We start from the raw sequence: 20794 nt of genomic DNA, 5'->3' as shown, positions 1-20794 counted from the left end.
AGGTCGCCAGTAGTATAAAATAAGGCAGCCAATGCCATTACATCAGTTTTTCTTGCCATAACCTGTCAGGAACCCCCAAGTGGGAGCCAGGTTCTGGTGGAAGAACCCCACCAGTAGAAAGTAAATACCAATTATGTCCCTTGTAAGGAAGAGAAGAAAGAGGAGGGGATGGAGGCAGGGAAACCAGGACTGCAACAGTGAATACATTCGAACATCTACATTTATGGTAAGTGTACACAACTGTACTATGTTCTTCGTGTTTCACCGTTGCAGTCATCACATTTGGGTTGATTCCCAAAGCTCAGGAAAAGGATGGAGGCAGTCAAGAAAACTAGGGGCTGGCTAGGATGCCCTGCAAGACTGCAGAGGCAAACCCTGCCCTGGATTTGAAGAGAGGCAGGTGGTAATGCTTGATAAAAGTGTGAACAGATGCCCATGTGGCAGCCTCCAGGATGTCCCTGGTGGGGACCCCTCTGAGGAAAGCTGCAGTCTTGGAGGCTGCTTTGGTGGAGTGAGTCCTGACCCCCTTGGGGGTAGGCTGTGTTGTTTGTAGCAGAAATGGATGCAGTGTGCTATCCATTTGGAAATGGTTTGTTTGGAGATGGCTTTGACCTCTGCCCCTGCAGCAAAGCTGACCAACAACTGATCATACTTTCTGAAGGATTTAGTCCTGTCTAGATATAATATGAGCTGTCTGCACACATCTAGAGAGTGCAGGATCCTTTCCCCCTTGTTCTGTGGAATAGGAAAAAAGGTGGGCAAATTAATGGATTGGTTGAGAGCCACTGGACACCACCTTAGGCATGAAGGATGGGTTAATTCTGAGGGATACCCTGTCAGTATGGAAGATAATGAAGGGTTCCACAGCCATGAGTGCTTGTAGCTCGGAGACCCTTCTGGCTGAAGTGATGGCCAGAAGGAAAGCTGTCTTCCAGGAGAGAAATTTTAGGTCTGCTGAAGAGGCTGGTTCGAAGGGGGCAGAGTGAGCTGCTTTTTCCAACACAAAGTTAAGGTCCCAAGCTAGGGTTGGTGCTCTTCTGGGTGGCCTCAGGTGGCTAGCCCCTCTTAGGAACTGTTTGATCAAAGGGTGTGAGAAGAGGAGCTGCTCAGCGGGAACATGTGCAGAGATAACAGAGGCATGAATTTTAATAGAGGAAAAAGTGCAGCCACTGTGTAGCAGGTCAGCTAAGTAATCTAGGATGAGAGAGAGAGAGAGAGAGAGAGAGAGAGAGAGCTGTGCCATACTGGCTTCCCTTAGCCTGAATTCAGGTGCTGAACCTTTCCATTTGTCAGCATAAGACTTTCTAGTGCTAGGGCATTTGCCCTCACGTATGACATCTAGAATCTGTTTGCTGAGGTTGGCAGATTGATCTAGGGTTAGGGAATAAGCCAAGCTGCCAAACTGAGAGTCTACAATTGGGGATGCATGAATTCCCCTCCCCTCTGGGTCAGGAGGTTTGGAATCCGAGGAAGATGCCATGGTGGCAGTGGGGACAGGCTACACAGCAAGGGGTACCAGTGCTGGCAAGGCCAGTCTGGAGCTATAAGAATTGTCCTTGGTTTTTCCTCCTTTATTTTGAGCAGTACCCTGGGGATGAGAGGTAGTGGAGGAACGGTACAGACAGAAAGATTGACCAAGTGAAAGGACAGGGCATCCACTTTCCAAGCCATGCAGTGGTGCTCCCTGATGCAGAACTTGCTGAGCTGATGGTTGGAGTGGGAGGCAAAGAGGTCGACCTTCGGGGTGCACCATTTGTGAGTTATTAGGGTGAAGGTTCTTCTGTTGAGCTGCCACTCATGTGGGACCAGAAGAGTTCTGCTTAAGTGGTCTGCCAGAGAGTTTAGAGAACCTGGTAGGAATTGTGCTGACAGGTGGAGTTGCATGGCAGAGACTGTGTGCCAAAGGGTCATGGCCAGCCTGCATAGAGGGTAGGAGTGAGTCCCTCCCTGCTTGCTTATGTACATCACAGTGGTGTCTGTTTTGATCAGGAAATCCCCTGGGGACAGAAGGGGCTTGAAAGCTATCAAGGCATGCTGAACAGCCATCATCTCTTTTTGGTTGATGAGCAGATAGATTTGCTGTGGGCTCCATTGGCCCTGTATGCACCTGCCCATCCAGGTATGCACCCCAGGCATAGTCCGATGTTGTCTGTAGTGAGGGTGTGGGCGGCGGGGAGGGTTGAGAAAGGCAGTCCCTTGTTGTGGGAGCATGCTGTTGCCCACCAAAGAAAATATTTTCTGAGGCAGGGTATTATAGGTATAAGAGTTTCCAGGTCTTGAGAGTGTTGACACCAAAGGCTTTTTAGGTACCACTGAAGTTTCCTCATATGCAGTCTGGCATATGGAATGAGTAGTATGCAAGATGCCATGAACCCCAGAACTTGCAGGATTTTCCTTGCAGATGGCTGAGGTCTGGTGGCTAGTTGAGAGACGTAGGCTTGTAAGGAATGCTATCTGGGATGCTGTGTCCAGGTTTGCTCCCAGGAATATAATCCTTTGGGTGGGCACCTGTTTGGATTTATTTTTGTTGATTGTGTACCCTAGTGAGGTTATTAGGGTGGTTGGGCTGCTTTTCCTGGCTGTCTGTCTGAATTAGGCAGTCGTCTAAGTATCGGTAAATCTGGACATTCCTTTGCCTGCAAAAGGCAATGGCTGGAGCTAGATATTTTGTGAAAACTCTGGGAGCAGTAGATAAACCAAAGGGAAGCACAGAGAACTGAAAGTGCTGAGATCCTGCCCTGAAACAGAGGTATTTCCTGCATGATTCCCTGATAGGAATGTGGAGGTAGGCCTCTTTTAGGTCTAGGGTGGCTAGCCAAGCATCCTTGGAAAGCATGGGTAGCAGCTGCTGGAGGGTGAGAATTTTGGAATCACCAGGAAGGTGTTTAGAATGGGTAGATCGAGGATAGGGTGCCAGGTGCCCTCTTTTCTGGGTACCAGAAAAAGTCTGGAGTAGAAACCTTGGCCTTTCTGTTATGCAGGAACGTGCTCTACTGCCCTCAGAGAGCAGGGAAAGGACTTGGATTTGCATTTTGCACTTCTGCCCACTGGTTTGGAGGTAAATCTGGGAACCCTTTTGGAGTTGGAAGGGTGTGGAAAGAAAATTTGTATCCCTGGGACACTATGTTGAGAACCCAATGGTCACTGGTAATGGTGACCCAGGGGCTTGCGTGAAAGGAGAATTTTCCTCCTAGGGGTAGGTGAAGGTGGGCAGGGGGGGTGGGAGCGGTGAGTCATTGTGAGTTCTTACCATAAGGGGGTGGCTTAGAACTCCCAGGTTTTGAAGGGGAGGTAGTCCACTACTTAGATCTCTGCATTCCCTGTGGCTGTCTGGGGGGTCTGGTCCCCCAGCGTCTGGGCTGAACTGGACTGGTGGGAGCAGGAAAGACCAGTGCTTGGTGGGACAATGCCTGCTGAACTGTGTGGCTGGACCTGTAAGAAATCCTTAACTGTCTGCATAGATTTTGCTTTTTCTTGCATCTTGTTTAAGACCTCTTCTGCCTTAGTGCCAAATAAGTTGTCTTTGTGCAAGGGGGCATCCAGCACTTTAGATTTTACATGGTCTGGCAAGGTCTGTTCCTTAAGCCATACATGCCTTATAAGGACCAAACCAGTGACTGCTGCCTTGCAAGAAGCTTCTAGGGCATCAAAACCGCAGTGAAAGGTCTGTTTAGTTACCTGACTTGCAGAATACATTAACTCTAACTCTTTAGATTCTACACATGCAGGAAAGGAAGACATTTTTTGTTCGAGGAGTTCCAGGCTATGTTGCTGAAATTTTAGCATATGGAACTGACAATTTAATACCCTGATAGCAAGAGTAGCTGAGGTGTATACTTTTTTACCCCATCTGTCTAGTGCTCGGGAATCCCTATCTGAAGAGGTGAGATTCTTAGTAGAGGTTGCTTTAATTCCTTTAGGCCCTTGAGAAATTACCCCAGGGTCAGCAGTAGGATTTTTAAAAATAAATTTGTGTGAGTCAGGGGCTCTAATACCCATCTGGTTTTCTGGGTGCAGGAGGGAGGGTGTCAGGAGTTAACAGGATTCCAAGAAAACATCCTCCACAACATCTAGGACTGGGGGGATGGCCAAGGGTCTGTACTGTGGAAGATCTAAGAATTCCCTGAGTCTCTTTTTAGACTGAAGGTAGTCCTGACTCCCATTGGGCATGCTCCCTTAAGATATGAAGGGTTTCCCTAAAGGAAAAATCCTCTGGGGGAGAGGCTGAAGGAATGGGATCCTCTCCATCAGAATCCTCATAAGTGGAGAGGGGTTACAAAGTCTTCATATTCAGATGCATCAGAATCATCAGACTCTGGGTCAGACAAAACTACAGGGGACAGATCTCTTTTCATTTTGGAGGAGGTAGCTTGGCTTCCTCTGATCAACATGATACGGTCTTTCACCATTTTAAGCATTAGAGACTGAGGCAAGAAAGCAGGTGCCTGAGATTGGGTTGTCAGTTTCTTGGGTGTGGTTCGTACCCTGGGCCTAAGAAACTCATTTTTTGAAAGAATGGTAGTTGCGAAAGAAGTCGTTTGTTTGTGTCAAGAATTGGTCGTGTGAAGGCCTTCCTTGAAAGTCGGTGCCTACTCAGCGGCTCCGGACCCATCCAAGGTAGAGATGACCACCGGATCCTTAGTCAAAGAAGAGTTTTGTGGCATACCATACTCCAAAAAGGTCTCGGTAGTAGCCTGCAAATCCACAGAAGCAGCCATCATGGGGCTGCAAATGCACCTCACTGAAGACCGGAGAACTGACGACTAGCTTAACGGGACCATCGTCGGTAGGTTTGAATCTGTGCGGTCTGTCTCTTTTTCTTTACTTTTTTCAGTAGATCTGCTGTCGGATAGCTTACCAAAGCCATATCGGAGTTTGAGGACTGTAAGCAAAAATAACTAGCTACAATAAGGGCCCGACGACGACTGCAAGCAGAAATAACTAGCTACAATAAGGGCCCGCCGACGTATAGTTCTGGAGTTGAACAAAGCACAGAAGTGACAGCGGGGGACGTCATGGTCTGGGCCCTAAGCAAGTGACGCAGTAAGAATGAAAGTCTCGGTGCGGTATTTGCTTTCCACAGGCGAGACAATTGTTAACTTTTTCTGACACTGATTAGTGCAAGAAAAAAGGATCCCCAATGGGGTACTTAGCTTTAGAAGACTTCAGCTTGAATTCAGTAGATGAAATTCAGATAGCGGACGACCGGCACTCATGCGAACTGCTTCTGCTTCGGCCTCCACGTCAAGAAAGACTGATGCAATGGCATCAGCTGCCTTATTTTATACTACTGACGACCTGACGTCAGTCCTGAAGCGACAGCAACCAACGCAGAAATACTAAGCCTCTGGTATTCAGGTCGGCCGAGGGCTACCCTGGCAGGGATAACCCAAATGTGATAACTGCAACAGTGAAACATGAACATCTCCCTCTACCATCTTGCAGCCATTTCTTTTTTGTGTGTGGCCTTTCCACCTTTTGGCTGTTTGCATTTTCTCTGTCTCTGGTAGGAAGGCTCTTGCGTTGGTGGATAAGGAATAATTTCTACTGGATTTGTGGATGGAAGAGTGAAAAATGCATTTGACTGACTCCATACTGCTCACTTTACCCTAAAGTGTTTCAATATATACTCTAGATATGTAATGCAAAGAGTGATTCCTTATCTAAGGGGGAATTATGGAGTTTACCATTCATATTCTCAAACAATGGTGTCCATATCAGACAGCTTCTCCCGATAACTGGCCCTGCTGCAGTTACAACATATCCATATTTCACTGCATGTTTTCCAAGCTGTAAATAGTCTGGACTTCGTCAATCATATTTGTCTACAGGTTTCATTCTGCACTCTAACTATCCTAGATCTTTCCATGAGTTGAATGATATGCTCCTAATAGTTCAGAATGCGAGTCTGAATAATGACAAACTTGAAAGCCAAGGTTGCTTAGGTATAACATTTTTCTGCAAATCAGTTTAGCACTCTGCTTTTCTTGTCATTGGGAAAGTCTTTCAGCCTGGAAATAATGTACCTCCCTTGTACGTTTGTGTGCTGGGTTCTATTACATAAGCTATGAGATTCCTGAACCCAGTACAACCAGTCAGGACTCTGACTGTCAGTAAAAGGGAAGGTGTTAGTAGTCATGTACTGGGAATCCGGCTCCAAGGATGATGTTTGAAAAAACATTCATAAGGGCTTCCTAGAAGAAGGGATAGCTACTGGCTTAGGGACCCTAGACCCAGATCATCTAAACAGCTCTTCTGTAAGAGGCTTCCTCAGGCTGACACTTCACATGTTCTCTCATGACTTTAGAGGGTGTCTCCAAATTACATTCCCTCTTGCAGAGAGTCAGAGGCTAAGTCATCACTTTCCTTGTCAAAATCTAGAGGGAATGAAAAAGGTGTGACCAACAGGATAGCTGTAACCTACAGTCCAACATCTCTTGCTCTTCAAAATCACCAGAGTCAACTTAACCAATCCTGGGAGGGAGTCTGACTGGGGCTACGCAGGAAAGATCAATTGAGAAGTAGCTGCCTGGGTGGATTATCCCTGGATTCTGACTTATTGAAATACACCCTTCTTTAACAATAACTCTGATAACCCCCTCCCCTTTGCTTGAGAATCAGGTGGCATTCTGAAAGGTCTGGAGTAGTACCTTTCTGTCACAGTTGTATGTTTTAAATAGCTTGCTATCCATAACAGCAGCAGAGAAAATACAAGCCAGAAAAATAAAATCAAAAGTAAACAGCTGAAATTGAGCAAAACATAGTAATCTTTTGTTTTGAAGTGGAAATTTTGCACAGCGACAAGAAAGTATGGTCCAAGAAAATGGTGAAGTGAAAATATGTCTTTAGGGCTTATGGAAGGGTAAGCATAAGGCAAAGCACTTCTTTACAGCATTGTTCCACACCTACGGTGGAATTGTCTATTATTAGACTTGAAACACTGACCAAATGCAGTGTTAGGGAAAAGATGAAAATGGGCAAATATTTCCACAGAAAAGGATTAACTTTACCAATCAACCTGAGGGCATTTCCCAGAGATGACTTGCTTCAACTCATGTTAAAGGAAACCATGACAGGAACGTCTAAACTGTCAGTAAAAGGGAAGCTGTTAGTAGCCTGGGAGAGTTCCCAAGCTGCCTGATCCCAACCATTACTCCTGCTCTTGACAAGGATGGACCTTCTCATTCCTGACCATAAAAGTATACCATCAGACTTCGTACAACAACCTGCAAATGTGGGACTTTTTATTGTCTGAAAATGGTACTCAGTGAAAATGTTGCATTCTGTAGCACTGCAGAAATGACTGGTCAACTAAAGCCACTACTTAGATGGAAATTGTGAGCACTGAATATCCAGCAACATTGGCTTGGCACAGTAGCAAAAGGGTGTCCACTTACAGTTTGGGAAACTAGTTTTATGATGAGTATTTAAGCTACAAGCCACAAATAGAGCTCCCTAACCCTATACTGCAAAACATTTTACATATCACACAAACCAGAACTCCATATATTCGGTTTTTCATTTTTTTCCAGTGTGTTTTTGTCACAGTAGTCAGTGTGACCACTGACTTCAAGGGACTAGATTAATTGTATAACTTTCTTTTGAACTTGGCTTTGGGTAGTTTGCAAATCTTTATAGAAATAAAATGCCTTTGAACTCTACTCTGGAGACAAACTTTATCTTTGCAGTGAAACACTTATGTGTTTTAGTATTTTAATAAGGAGTAAATATTCCTACCAAATCTACCCATGACTTTTGACCAGCACCAGCAGTGTTGAAGGATAAAGCCCTGACTATAAACCAAGTGACGACAGATGGGGAAATTAACAGTGATGGCAGGGGAGGGATGGACATGCCTATCCTGAGGGAAGAGTGGAGTGGAGCCGGCTTTTTGTGCCATCTGTTCCCTCAAAGGAGGGGCTAGGATATTAACATGTGGTCTGGGAGCAGATGTTATGCTCACCAAGCTACTAATAAGTAATAGCCTTTATAGTGGGTGTGCATGCACCTACCTAGGGAACATGTTGTGAGCATCTATGCTGAAGCAGAATGCTCATTCAATAACACAAGATGACAGACTCCATATGCCTAGTTGACAAAACAACTTGGGAGAGGGTCTACACTGATGGCTTGCTTCTTAGGTGCTGAGGAGCACATATCAGGGTGCCTCCAAACTGCAAAAAATAGTATCCTTAAGCACTACTTCCAGACATAACATTATGTGGCACTATACACTCTTTTTAAACATTCACTCAAATTTTTTGAGTGAAGGGAAAAAGGTAAGGAAATACAAATGTGGCCTGAAGACAGCCTATCCCAAGATATGATCATCATAAGCAACAGTCAGAAGAGAATGACTAATTTTTCCCTGAATGTCTCAACCCTTCCAGAACCCAGCCAAAGCTAACAATTTTGAGGGTGAAGGAAGAAGGGCTCAGAACAGTAGTCTCTGAGGAAACAGCTCACAGTTGTAGAGTTTAAGGCTTTAGTATACAACTGAGAGACATGTTATGAGAGGCCAGCACTGCATCTGATGCTAACATCAAGTTGAACTGCTATACAGTCCTGTTCCACACCTAAGTAGTGATCTTCCATCAAGAGTTAAAAACGTTTGTAAAATCAAGCATGGTAATAGGTAAAGATGAGGGGGGCATGGACAGGGGGTAAGACCTGTGGGAATTGACCTCTGTCAGTGAAAACTACATCTCTGAAGGAGACAGCAGGTTGGGAAGAAAAAATTCACCTGCTGCTTTTATGTTCTGGTCTACATGTGATTATCAGAGACTTGAGGCCCCCTCCCTGACAAAACTGTCCAAGGTCTACATGCTCTTGGGGGGTACCCATCACAAGCATCTTTCTCCAAAGAGTGAATGTCACAGGTTGTAGATACTGTCTTTGGTCACCTGTAAACAAGCAAACTTTCAACCTCTCACTAAAGGGATATGTCTCACAAGTAATGAGACAAAAGACCACTACAGGTATGGCGCCCTTAATGAAAAAAGCAAACATGGATTCTGGGTCCTTTACCTTGGTTTGAAAGAGAGGCTCCAAGGTGATCCCCGAAAAACATACTCTTCACCACACTGCCAAATGCAGCGATGATGAAGGCCTCTAACCTCAGTTTACTGGCACCTGGAGCAATAGCTAACATCATGGTTTGGTGATCTCAACTGTGTAATCTGTTAAAAAGAATCATAAATCCATGGCAATCATACACCTTTCTGTACAATGGGTAAGGGCACAGATATGCCAAGAGGAGGACTACATGCACCCCACTGCAAAAGCTCAAAAGTTAATATAACAATGGGACTAAGTATAACAATGATGAAAGATTGTGTCCCACATACTGCTCTCTGTAAACTGAAAAACACAATAGCCTTCACATAAAATATGTCTTAGCCTACAAAAATGGAGGACAACTGAGGCTAGAGTCAACTTGGACAGTCTCAATTCTCAGATGTTAACATAGCTGAAGAAAATAAATTACAGAAAAATCACAAAAAATACGAAGTAACCTGAGAAATAAATTTTCTCAAATCTCAATTTGTCAAGACAAAGAGCAAAGAATGGTTTTGTGAAGCACTGTACTGTTAATTGATTTTGCCGGATCCTGCTTAATCAAAAAAGTTTTTTTTTTTTTTTTTTTTTATTTTAATGCTGACTCTGAAGTTGGGGGACACAAAGAAAAGGAGTGCTTCTCTAAAGTATTTTTTCTTTTAATTCTGAGGATGCATGATTTCTAAGTATATTTAGAGGCCAAGGGTGTGGGGCAAAGTCCCGCATTTTAGCAGTATCAGGGAGTGTACCCCTCCACCGGCAAAAATACTTTCATCTGCATTTTAGGGATGTTTTTATGTATGATCTTTTGTGTGTCTAAAACATTCTGAGGTCTACATACGTTTATGATTTGAGTCTTAATGAAATAAAACCTGAAAATTCATTAAGTTTCTACAGAGAGACTCCTAGAAACGATTACAAAACTATAATCAGTTAAATAGTTACTAAACCATGTCCCTAAATGGGCACCTGCACTCTTCAGATGGCAAATATGAACAGCTACGCATCCTAAAACATAGAAACCATGTTACATTTTCCAATTACCAGTACATTTTACACACATTCACTCTACAAAGTATTCTCTCACATAAATGCACAAAACAAGCATTAAAATAAATTTAAGTATTACTACTAGAACTGATAAAATAGCACTGCTTATATAAAGGTAATAATATTAACTTCAACATCAAGAGTACCTGGTAGAGGAGGGGCAGGTGGTGGTGGAGGGGGTAGAGGTTCCTTAGGAGACGGAGTCTTGCCCATTTCTGCTGTCAGAATATCATCTACACTGGGGAGCACTCCAGGTACAATAACTGCTTCCCCGGTGACTACTGTTGGAAGAGGAACACCTATGTTTTCTTCCAGTTTGTGTACGTGATTCGTTAAAGTGCATTGTCGCTGGAATGCCTCCTCCTTCTCTTTGATGATTTTACGCAAAATATGCACTTGAGAGGTTGCACTCTCATAGGTCTCCTGTGAAAACAGCAAAACTACAAAGCTTAACTATTGTCTAAAAAGTTAACTACTTTAAGTGTCTGATTATCATCCATTTTAAAATTACACGAGCATTCCAGTACAGTTATAACATGCAAGTGTGCATCTATGACAGCTGCAGATTATCCTCATGCTTCTTTCTCTCAGTGGCTCTTCACTTAAGTTCAAAAAAAAAAAAGGAACTTAATGGCAGTGCCAGTTCCCAGCTAACAGTTTTTATTCAAGTGACAGTAAGGGAGTGCAGTGGCACCTAGACAGAAAGGATTACTTGTCATCTCTACTGTGCCATGGGAGAGGAAAGGGAAACAAACTAGCACAATATTGGAGGGAAGATCAAATAAAATGCATTTAAGATTAAGTAGGTAAACCCAATGAGAAAATAAGCCCTGCTTTAAAAAAAACAGACAGAATTAAATGATAGAAATGTGAGTAATCACCTTATCAGCTGATCTTCAAAATGGTACTTTACAGTGGGTGGAACACCTGACTATGCTCTTAAGTGACTTAAACATCTTAAGCACCACTTGCAGGTGTGTAGACTGCTATTGCCTTGCCTATGCACTGTATTCATGTTTCGATCTATAAGCATAGTCCCCTAGATCTCCAGATTTTACCCCACTCAAACATGGGTTAAACCTGCTTGAAAGAATACTAATACGCATATAAAAATATAAACTTGAGTTTTTCTACCACAAGAAGTCTTAAATGCTACAAAAATGCAGCATCTGGAGCTTCCATAGCACAGGGAGCAGAAGAGAAAGGTAACATCTGCAGTGGGATCTTTCAAAGATCAACGGGTACTCAGAGTACTCTTCCATCTATTACCTTTATCATAGGTTCATAGGTTAGTACTAGGCTAACTGCCCTTGTGAGCCATTTTAAGCCTAGCCAATTATCCCTTGTGAGACTCAAACCCTGCACCTTGTGCTTGTAAGGCAAACACCTTAATCATTAGGCCACCCTCCCAATATCATGTTGAGGATCCTTTTGCAGAGCATGGAACATCTGTGTAGAGACAAAGCCCAAAAAGGCAGCCTTTCTAAAATATGCAGTCTTCCTGAAATGCAGATCGAAACTACTAATTTCTAATGACGTTATGCACTGAGGGCCATGTGACTGCGATACATACCATGCTATAGACAAATCTGAAATATGCACAAAACCAGCCACCTCTTTGATGGAGTATCCAGTCACAGCACTGGCCCAAAGCCTGTTAGTACTTTTGGTGATAAACAGCACTGTATATGGCAACCCATATGCAAAGGTCTGCTTGGTAATTACAAATGCTCAAAGATTTTAAGATAAAGCCATAACAGATGATAACATCCCACAAAGAGATTTTATCTCAGTTTAGTTTTAAAAAACAGGACTTTACTGTTTGTCATCATTGAGATGCACATTATGATCAAGAGCAGTTTGTTAATGTTGAAAACCTCTCAACATGTTACTCTGCCTCTAATTTATTTTGAAAGGACAAATGAATATCACTGGAATTCTAAATAAGAAAGATGCTAAAACTAGCTGAAATTATGCTAGACATTACACAATATAAAAAGAAGATTCCGCAAAACAATAAACCAGGCTCCATGGCATAGAGGAATTCCTGACTACAACCCAGGTGACCTGAATTCAAGTAGAGACTCATGCATGTGATGGAGCTTGCAGGGGATGATGGCTACAACCATCAATTGGGGGGGGGGGGGGGAGTTCCCCTACAGGTCAGAAAAGAGGCTTTGCCCATATCAACAGACAGTGCAAGAAGGTCATGGAATGTGACCATCCAAGCTGTTGAAAGTAGCCCTTTGCCTCCACATGTGAAGGAGTGCATATGCATGGGGATTACAGCATAGCTGGTCTCAGCTCTGATGCAGGTTCTCACAACACCAGCAGGGCATAGTGTTAGGTCAGAAAACACCCCCATTTGCATAGATGCTGGTAAGGGTCGTCAGCTCTGTACAGAAAGTACAATTGTGTACACTTGCCGTAAATGTAGATGTTGGGGTGTACTCACTGTTACAGTCATCACCTGTGGGTTAATTCCCTGCTGTGGTAACCCTCGGCCAGCCCGAATACCAGAGTCAATGTTTTTGTGCATTGGCTGCTGTCGCTTGTGGACTGATGTCAGGTTGTCAGTGCTATAAAGCAAGGCAGCTGATGCCATTACATCAGTTTTTCTTGCCCTAACCAGTCAGAAGCCCAAGGAAATATGGTAAAGTGGTCCTGGTGGCAAAAAGCCACCATAAGAAGCTTATGTCTCCCTAAGGAAAGAGGGTATAAGGGGAAAGGTGAGAGGGAAACCTGGACTTCAACAGTGAATACACTTGAACATCTACATTTATGCTAAGTGTACACAACTGTACTATGTTCTTCGTGTTTCACTGTTTCAGTTAGCACCTGTGGGAAGATTCCCAAAGCTGAGGAGAGGGGTGGTAGGATTAGTAAGAGATCTAGGCCTGAGTCAGCATGCCCTGCAGAATGGCAGAGGCAAACCCTGCCCTAGCCTTAGAGAAAAGAGGTAGGTGGTAATGCTTAGTAAAGGTATGGAAAGAAGTCCGGGTGGCAGCTTCCAAGATATCCCTGGTGGGAACTCCTCTGAGGAATGCTGTGGAAGTGGAGGCTGCCCTAGTGGAATGGGTACGAATATACTTAGGGGATGGTTTCCCATGTAATCTGTAGCAGAAATGGATGCAGTGTGATATCTATTTGAAAATGGTCGCTTGGAAATGGGCTTCCCCTCTGTCCCTGGGGCAAAGCTGACAAGAAGTTAGTCCATTTTCTTGAAAGGTTTAGTAGAGTCCAGGTAGCATCTGAGCTGTCTGTGCATGTCTAGTGAGTGAAGAATTATTTCCCCCTTGTTTTGAGGGTTAGGGAAGAAGGTGGGCAGATAAATGGCCTGGTTAAGGATGACATTAGATACCAACTTGGGCATAATGGAGGGGTTAGTCCTCAGGCAGACTCTGTCTGCATGGAAAATGATGAAGGGCTCAATGGCCATCAGTGCCTAAAGTTCTGAAACCCCTCTGGCTGAGGTGATAGCTAGTAGGAAAGCAGTCTTCCAGGAGAGGCATTTCAGTTCTGCTGAAGCAGCATGTTCGAAGGGTGGTAAAGTTAGTTTTTCCAAAACATGATTCAGGTCCCAGGCTGGCGTGGGTGGCCTTCTGGGAAGTCTGATATTAGAAACCCTTCTGAGGAATTGTTTAATCAAAGAATTTGAGAACAGGGGCAGGTCTGTATCGAAATTAACTGAGATGGCTGAGGCGTGGATTTTAATAGAAGAGAAGGAGAGACCACTATTGAGCAACTCTGCTAGATAGTCCAGGATAAGAGGGATGGAATGTTGTGAGGAACTGCCCCCTCTGGATTGGCTCCAGGAGCAGAATCTTTTCCATTTCCCTGCATAAGATTTTCAGGTGCTGGGCCTTCAGGCCTCTAAGATAATGTCTAGGACCTGTTCGCTTAACAGGGGGCCCCTTGTTTGCTTTTAGAGTATAAGCCATGCTGACAGTTTGAGAGTCTGCAAGTCTGGGTGCAGCATTCCCCCCCCCCTTGGGAATAAGAAGCAGAGGAGGGAATGCGTACAGAAAGAGGTTGTTCCAGGGGAAGGTCAAGGCATCCACCTTCCACGCTAGGTGGTGATACTCCGTTACAGAATTTATTTTAACTGGTGGTTGAGGTGCAAAGCAAACAGATCCACTTCCACAGTTCCCCACTCCTGAGGGACTTGCAAAAAGATTTTTTCTGTGGAGCTGCCATTTGTGGGGGTCCAGTAAGTTTCTGCTTAAGTGGCCTGCCAAGGAGTTGTTGATCCGTGGTAGGTCTTGGGCTATTAGGTGTAATCCCATGGAGGAGGCTGTCAGCCAGATGTTCATGGCTAGCCTACACAGAGGGTAAGACTGGGTCCCTCCCTGTTTGTTGATGTACCACATTATAGTGGTGTTCTGTTTTGATAAGGAGAACCCCTGGCCTGAGATGGGGTTTGAAGGCTATCAGAAACTTTTGTACTGCTATCATTTCCTTCTTGTTGATGTGCAAGGGAAGTTGCTGAGCATCACAAAGGCCTAGGGTGTACCTGCCTGCTAGTTGAGTGCCCCAAACAATGTCTGAGGCGTCGGTGGTGATGGTCTGCCTGTCTGGGCAGAGGATGAAGGGAAGACCCTTGTTCTTGGCACAGGCTTTTGCGCCTAGTTATGCAGTGATTTACATGGGGGAATTTGAGAAGGAATTTATGTTTCAAAACACATTTTTTGTTAATAATGTTGTTTTTTTTAAACGTTACATAGATGACTTAATTTTTGTGTGTAAGGGTGATACTATTTTGTTTGATCAGTTTTTGTTGGATTTGAACAATAACCATCATGGTTTAAAATTTGTAGCACATATATCTGAATTAAAAATTCCTTTTCTTGATGTAGAGTTTTATGTAGGAATGAATAGCTTGGTCCAATATAGAACTTTTAGGAAACCTACATCGGTTAATAACTTTTTGCATGCTAGCAGCATGCACCCTTTACATTTGATTAAGGCTTTACCAGAAGGGGAATTTAAAAGGAATTTGAGAAACACTTCAGATAAAAAACTTTGGGAGGAAGTGTGTGATGGAATTTTGGATAGATTAACATCTCGTGGTTATGATCATGACAAACTTCAAGCTATAAAATGTAAGTTGTGTAAAGATAAGACATTTAGGATGTGTAGGCATGAGAATGTACATTATTCTGAAACTTTTTCAGATTTGAATAGAATATTTTTTGTGTCTAGGTATTCTAATTTTTCCATCATTATGGAAAAAATTATTAGGGGTTTGTGGCATGTGGTGTGTGAAGATCCAGCAATTGGTCACCTTTTTCCCAAGCATATTACTTTTTCTTATAAAAGGTATCCCAATTTAAAAGAAATTATGAATAGAAAACTGGAAGTTATGGTAGATAGTAATATTGGGATGTATAGTTGTGGTAATTGTTCTGTTTGTGACAAAACTAAAAATATGCATGGAATGAAAATAAATGGAAAAAAATACGTTGCTTTTGAGAGATTTGATTGTAGGTCATCTGGTATAGTATATATTTTAGGATGTGACTGTGTTCCACCTATGTGGTACATTGGTCAAACCACCAGGAAGATTAAGATTCGCATTCTGGAGCATTTGGGTGATATAAGGAGGGGCAATTTGGAAAGCCCTGTAGCTACACATTTTTGTAGCATACATGATGGTAAAAATGACAGCTTTAGATTTAGTGCACTTGCCAGGCCCCATTTGTGTAAAGGGAATTTTAAAGCAGCTTTGAACAAGCTTGAACAGAGAATGATTATAGGGTATCACACTATTTCCTAGGGGAATGAATTTGGAAAGTTAATGAAATTTATTGTAGTCACAATTTTGAAAATATAAAGTATTTGTTAAGAAATGTGAATTTAATATCAAGTATAAGAAATTTTGTAATGTTTGAATTAAATTCAGTAAAAAGTGATTTATAGGGCATCACATTGCATTTCCAAGTGAAAGGAATTTACAAAATTGATATTTATTAATATTGTAATTTTGAATATAAGAGTATTTATTCTATGTTTGTATTTTTGTAACACATATATATAAGAAATTTTGTTTAAAATGAAATAATTTATTCTTTAAAATGATTAACAAAGGAAAAAGGAAAAAGAATATTATATTTGAAGTTTTTGTAAAAAAATGTTTCAGTGTTGAATGAGTTAAAAATGTTTGAAATAATTAATTGTTTAATTGATTGATTGATGCATATATAAAAGAACACTGAAAATGTTTGAATGTGTTCCATTGAAGGCGAACAGCTGAGGTACCAGGACAGACTGAATAAAGATGGATTAATGCCACTTCTGTGTTCTTTCTCTGAGTGTTTCACGGTGTATTCTGAAGTTCTTGGCACAGGCCCCTGCCTACCAGAGAAACTCGACCCTTATACAGGGGATCAGAGGGAGAGAGGTCTCTAGAGGCTGAGAGTGCCGACACCAAAGGTTCTTTAGATACCACTGAAGTTTCCTCATGTGAAGCCTGGCCAGAGGAACCAGAAGGATCCAAGATGCCATGTACCCCAAGGCTTGCAGGAACTTCATTCGCTATGAGGTGACTTCTGGAAGCCAGCTGGGTAAAGTAGAGGCAGGAAGCTCTGCTTTTGGGGATAGGAAGGCCAGTTGGGATGATGTGCCCAACAGTGCTGCCAAGAAAATGATCCTCCTGGAGGGTGTTTGCTTTGATTTATTTTCGTTGATGGAGGAAGTCCTGAAGTAGCTTTTCTTTGCACTCTGCCTGAATGAAGCAGTGGTCCAGATAAGAGTAAATCTGAATATTTCTCTGTCTGCTAAATGCTATGTCCGGGGCTAAGCATTTGGTGAATACCCTGGGAGCAGTAGATAAGCCAAAGGGTAGCGCAGAGAAATGAAAGTGTTGTGAGCCTGCTCTGAAGCACAGGTATTTCCTGCAGGATTCCCTTATGGGGATGTGGAGGTAGGCATCTTTTAGGTCTAGGGTTACTAACCAGGCATTTTTTGTCAGCATAGGCAGCAGCTGCTGCAAAGTTAGCATTTTGAATTTGGGGACCACCAGTGAGGTGTTCAGAATGGATAGATCCAGGATGGGGCGTCAAGTGCCCTCTTTTCTGGGAACAAGGAATAGTCTGGAATAAAAGCCTTTGGCTGTTTGATCTGTGGGAACAGATTCTACTGCCCCCTGTGATATGAGAGTTTGGACTTGTTTAAATGCCTCTGCCCACTGATTTGGAGGTAAGTTTGGGTACCCTCTTGAAATTGGGAGTTCGTTGAAAGAGAATTTGTATCCCTGAAAAATTATCTTAAAGGCCCATTGGGCTTTTGTTACAGAAAGTCAATTTACTTTGCAGAAGGAAAGCCTTCCTCCTAGCTTTTGGTGAGTGAAAGGAGGGCAGAGGGGGAGAGGGAGTCATTGAGAGTTTTTTCCATAGAAAGATGGCTTAGAACTCCCTGCCTTTGGGACGGAAGTGGTCCACTCTTTGGTTCTCTACTGTCCCTGGGATAGTGGTCTGGGTGGTCTGTCCCTGCAGGGCTTACCTTGCCCCTATCTGCTAGGCGCAGGAAAGGACCAGTGCGTAGAGGGGAAATTCCTGCTGAACCTAGGAGGTTGAACTTGAAAGAAATAGTTTACTGTTTGCATCGATTTTGCTTTGTCTTCCATCTTTTTAAGCACCTCTTCTGCTTTTACTCCAAACAAGCGGTCCTTATCCAAGGGTGCATCAATTAATTTAGACTTGACATGATCAGGGAGAGGTTGTTCCTTCAACCATGCAGGTCTCCTAATGACTGATCCTGACACTGCTGCCCTGCTTGAAGTTCTAGTGCGTCATATCCACAGTGCAAGAGTGTTTGGCCACTTCACAAGTAGAGTCCAGTAAATCTGCTAACTCTTTTGAATTAGCACAGTCAGGAAAGGTAGAAATCTTTTGCTTTAATAGTTCCAAAGTGTGTTGTTGATACTTTAACATACAGGACTAACAGTTGAGTGCTCTGATAGCCAAGGGTGCAGAGGTGTATACTTTTTTACCCCATCTGTCCAGAGCTCTGAATTCCTTGTCAGAAGGAATAGGATTCTTTGTAGAACTAGCCTTAGCTACTTTAGGTCCCCTGTGTAATGATCTCTGGGTCTGCAGCAGGATTTCTGTACAGGTATTTGTGAGAATCCGGTACTCTGCAACACCAGTCAGGTTTACTGGGAGTAGGTGGGAGGACATCAGGGGCTAAGCTGGATTCATGGAAAACATCATCCACTACTTCTAAGATGGGGGGATGGGCCAGGGGTCTGTGCTGGGGCAGGTCTTTTCTTAGACTGAGGGAAGTCCTGATATTCCCAGTGGAAATGCTCCCTAAGGGTGTGAAGGATTTACCCAAAGGAAAGGTCTTCTGGTGGAGAGGCAGAAGGAATTGATTCCTCTGCATCTGAATCTTCATAAGCAGTAAGAGGTTGTTCCTCTTCAAAATCTGAATAATCAGATTCCTCAGAATCCTGTTATGTCATTATTTCAAGAGAAGGGTGTCTTTTCCTTTTAGAAGTTGTGGCCTGACTAACCCTGATAAGGGAGATAAGATCCTCCGCCATCTTAAGGATTTGGGCTTGGGGTGGTGGAACAGGAGTAAGATGGTGACTAGAAGTAGATTTTCTAGGAGTGGCCTGGCTTCTAGGCCTAAGAGTATCCATCGGTCTGACAGAAACGGTAGTCGGATGAGAAGACGTTGTTTTTTGACTAGAATCAGTTGTGCGAATGGGCTCCTCGGAAGCCGGTGCCTAAGTCACGGCTCCGGACCCAACTGAGGCAGAGACAACCAAAGGCTTGGAAGACTAGGAAGATTTCTGCTGCATACCGGACTCTGATAGGGGCTCGGTAGAGGCCTGCATAGATATCGTACTGGGCATCAGGGGCTGCGAAAGCGCCTCACTGAATTCCGGACAACTGTCGACTTGTTTACTGGTAGTGTCGTTGGAAGGCTTAGCCTTGTGTGGTCTGTGTCTATCTTTATCTCTACGTTTTTTCAGAATGTTTACAGATTGCTGGCTGACTGACGCCATTTCGGAATGCGAAGACGGAAGACTAAAATACCAGTCTAAAATAAGAGCTCTATAATGAATAGTTCTCGTGTTAAAGAGGGCACAAAACTGGCAACGGGGGACATTGTGGTCTGGGGCTAAACAAGTGATGCAGTATGAATGGAAGTCTCGGTGCGGGATCTGCTTTCCACAGGCGAGACAATAGTTAACTTTTTCTGACATCTGTTAGGGCAAGAAAAAAGGATCCCTAACGGGGTACTTAGCTCTAGACGTTTTCAGCTGTAATTCGAGCTCTGGTAGTGACCGACTGTTACACTTGCAAACTGCTTCTGCTACGGGCTCCACAGCAAAAAAGACTGATGTAATGGCATCGGCTGCCTTGCTTTATAGCACTGATCTGATGTCAGTCAACAAATGACAGCGGCCGACACAAAAACATGGACTCTAGTATTTGGGGTGGCAGAGGGCTACCACAGCAGGGATAACCCACAGGTGATGACTGCAACAGTGAAACATGAAGAACATCAAGGCATATGCCCATCTTACTGAGGAACAAATGGGCTGAGCCTGATAAATGATTTGATGGTCAGCAGACATGGGGCTAAAATGAACTAGGAGGAAAAAGACAACTCCTTACATCAATAGCTAAGAATCTGCATTTCAGAATAGAAGTAAACCTAGCAGCAGCAGGAGATAATCAAAGCAATAACTCAAACTTAGTACTGTTCTTTGTAGTAATAGCAAGGAAAACTCTTAAGAAGAGGTAATGACCACTTATTCATAGTTTACTATCTGAGGAATGTGGACAGTTTACAACAAGCTACTAAGCAGTAGTTTGGCAACAGAGTCCCTTGAATGTAAGTCACTGACACAGAGCTTACAACTTCAAGCAAATGGCCTGAAGGAAGTTAATACTGTTGGAAAGGTAAGAAGAATGCTGAAAGGAAATGCCAGTAAAACTCAAAAGACAACAGCATATTACAGTCGATTTGAAGAATAACAGAAATCCCTAAAACCAGGGGGGGGGGGGGGGATTTTTTTCTGGAATGTGGCAACAGCAATCAAAGTCTGATGGGAGAAACACCTATCAACAAATAGCTATTCCACTATCCAGACAGTGCTAGAGTGGCACAGTGTTAGTGATCCACAAACATGATGAAAAACTGTGGGAAATGTACACGATAAGCGATGAAATATGGCCAAAACAGAGTTTGCTTAATGTCAGATTCAAAACAAAACCACCACTGCGGTAAACTCTCTCAGCCAAAAGTATAATAAGAATCTAGTCCATGAAGCTGTAAAAGGCTGAAAGTGAAGCAGAGCAATATGAACAAGATGAAGGTGTCCAAATTCCAAAAGAATCTCCAAAGACACTGAAAACTTCGTAAGTATGCTGTGTAGTCCACATGGGTAATGATAAAGGCATTTCCTCTAATTACATAAACAACTAACATATCAACTGCAGACAATATAAATAAATAAATACTTAACATATGTAGAAAATATATAAAAATTAGTGCAACGCATTCTTGGGAAAGAAAATGTTTTTATTTTAGAAAGAGGAAATGCGTATATGTTTCAATGACTAAGTTGTTTTTGATTGGCTGAGAACAGGATACACTATATTTAAATCTCTGTTACTCAGTAAGTAACTGTTTGTCTGAGGAAGCGGCGTTTTTGTTTTTTTTGAAAGGCCTT

At 43.1% G+C, this 20794-nt stretch overlaps 1 protein-coding gene across 1 annotated transcript in view; it reads right to left on the bottom strand.

The window, feature by feature from the left end:
* Nucleotides 1-20794, bottom strand: part of FMNL3 (formin like 3) — a 1635345-nt gene that overhangs the window by 573594 nt on the left and 1040957 nt on the right. The window contains exon 13 of the mRNA XM_044082195.1: nt 10254-10530. Coding sequence (XP_043938130.1) covers nt 10254-10530 — 277 coding nt within the window. The remainder of the gene's footprint in view (nt 1-10253; nt 10531-20794) is intronic.

Source organism: Protopterus annectens, chromosome 9.part0 (assembly GCF_019279795.1).
Source record: "Protopterus annectens isolate FY-2018-M chromosome 9.part0, PAN1.0, whole genome shotgun sequence".
Lineage (NCBI taxonomy): Eukaryota > Metazoa > Chordata > Ceratodontiformes > Protopteridae > Protopterus > Protopterus annectens.
The sequence above is the reverse complement of the archived record's forward strand: the minus strand, read 5'-3'. Positions and strand labels throughout refer to the sequence as shown.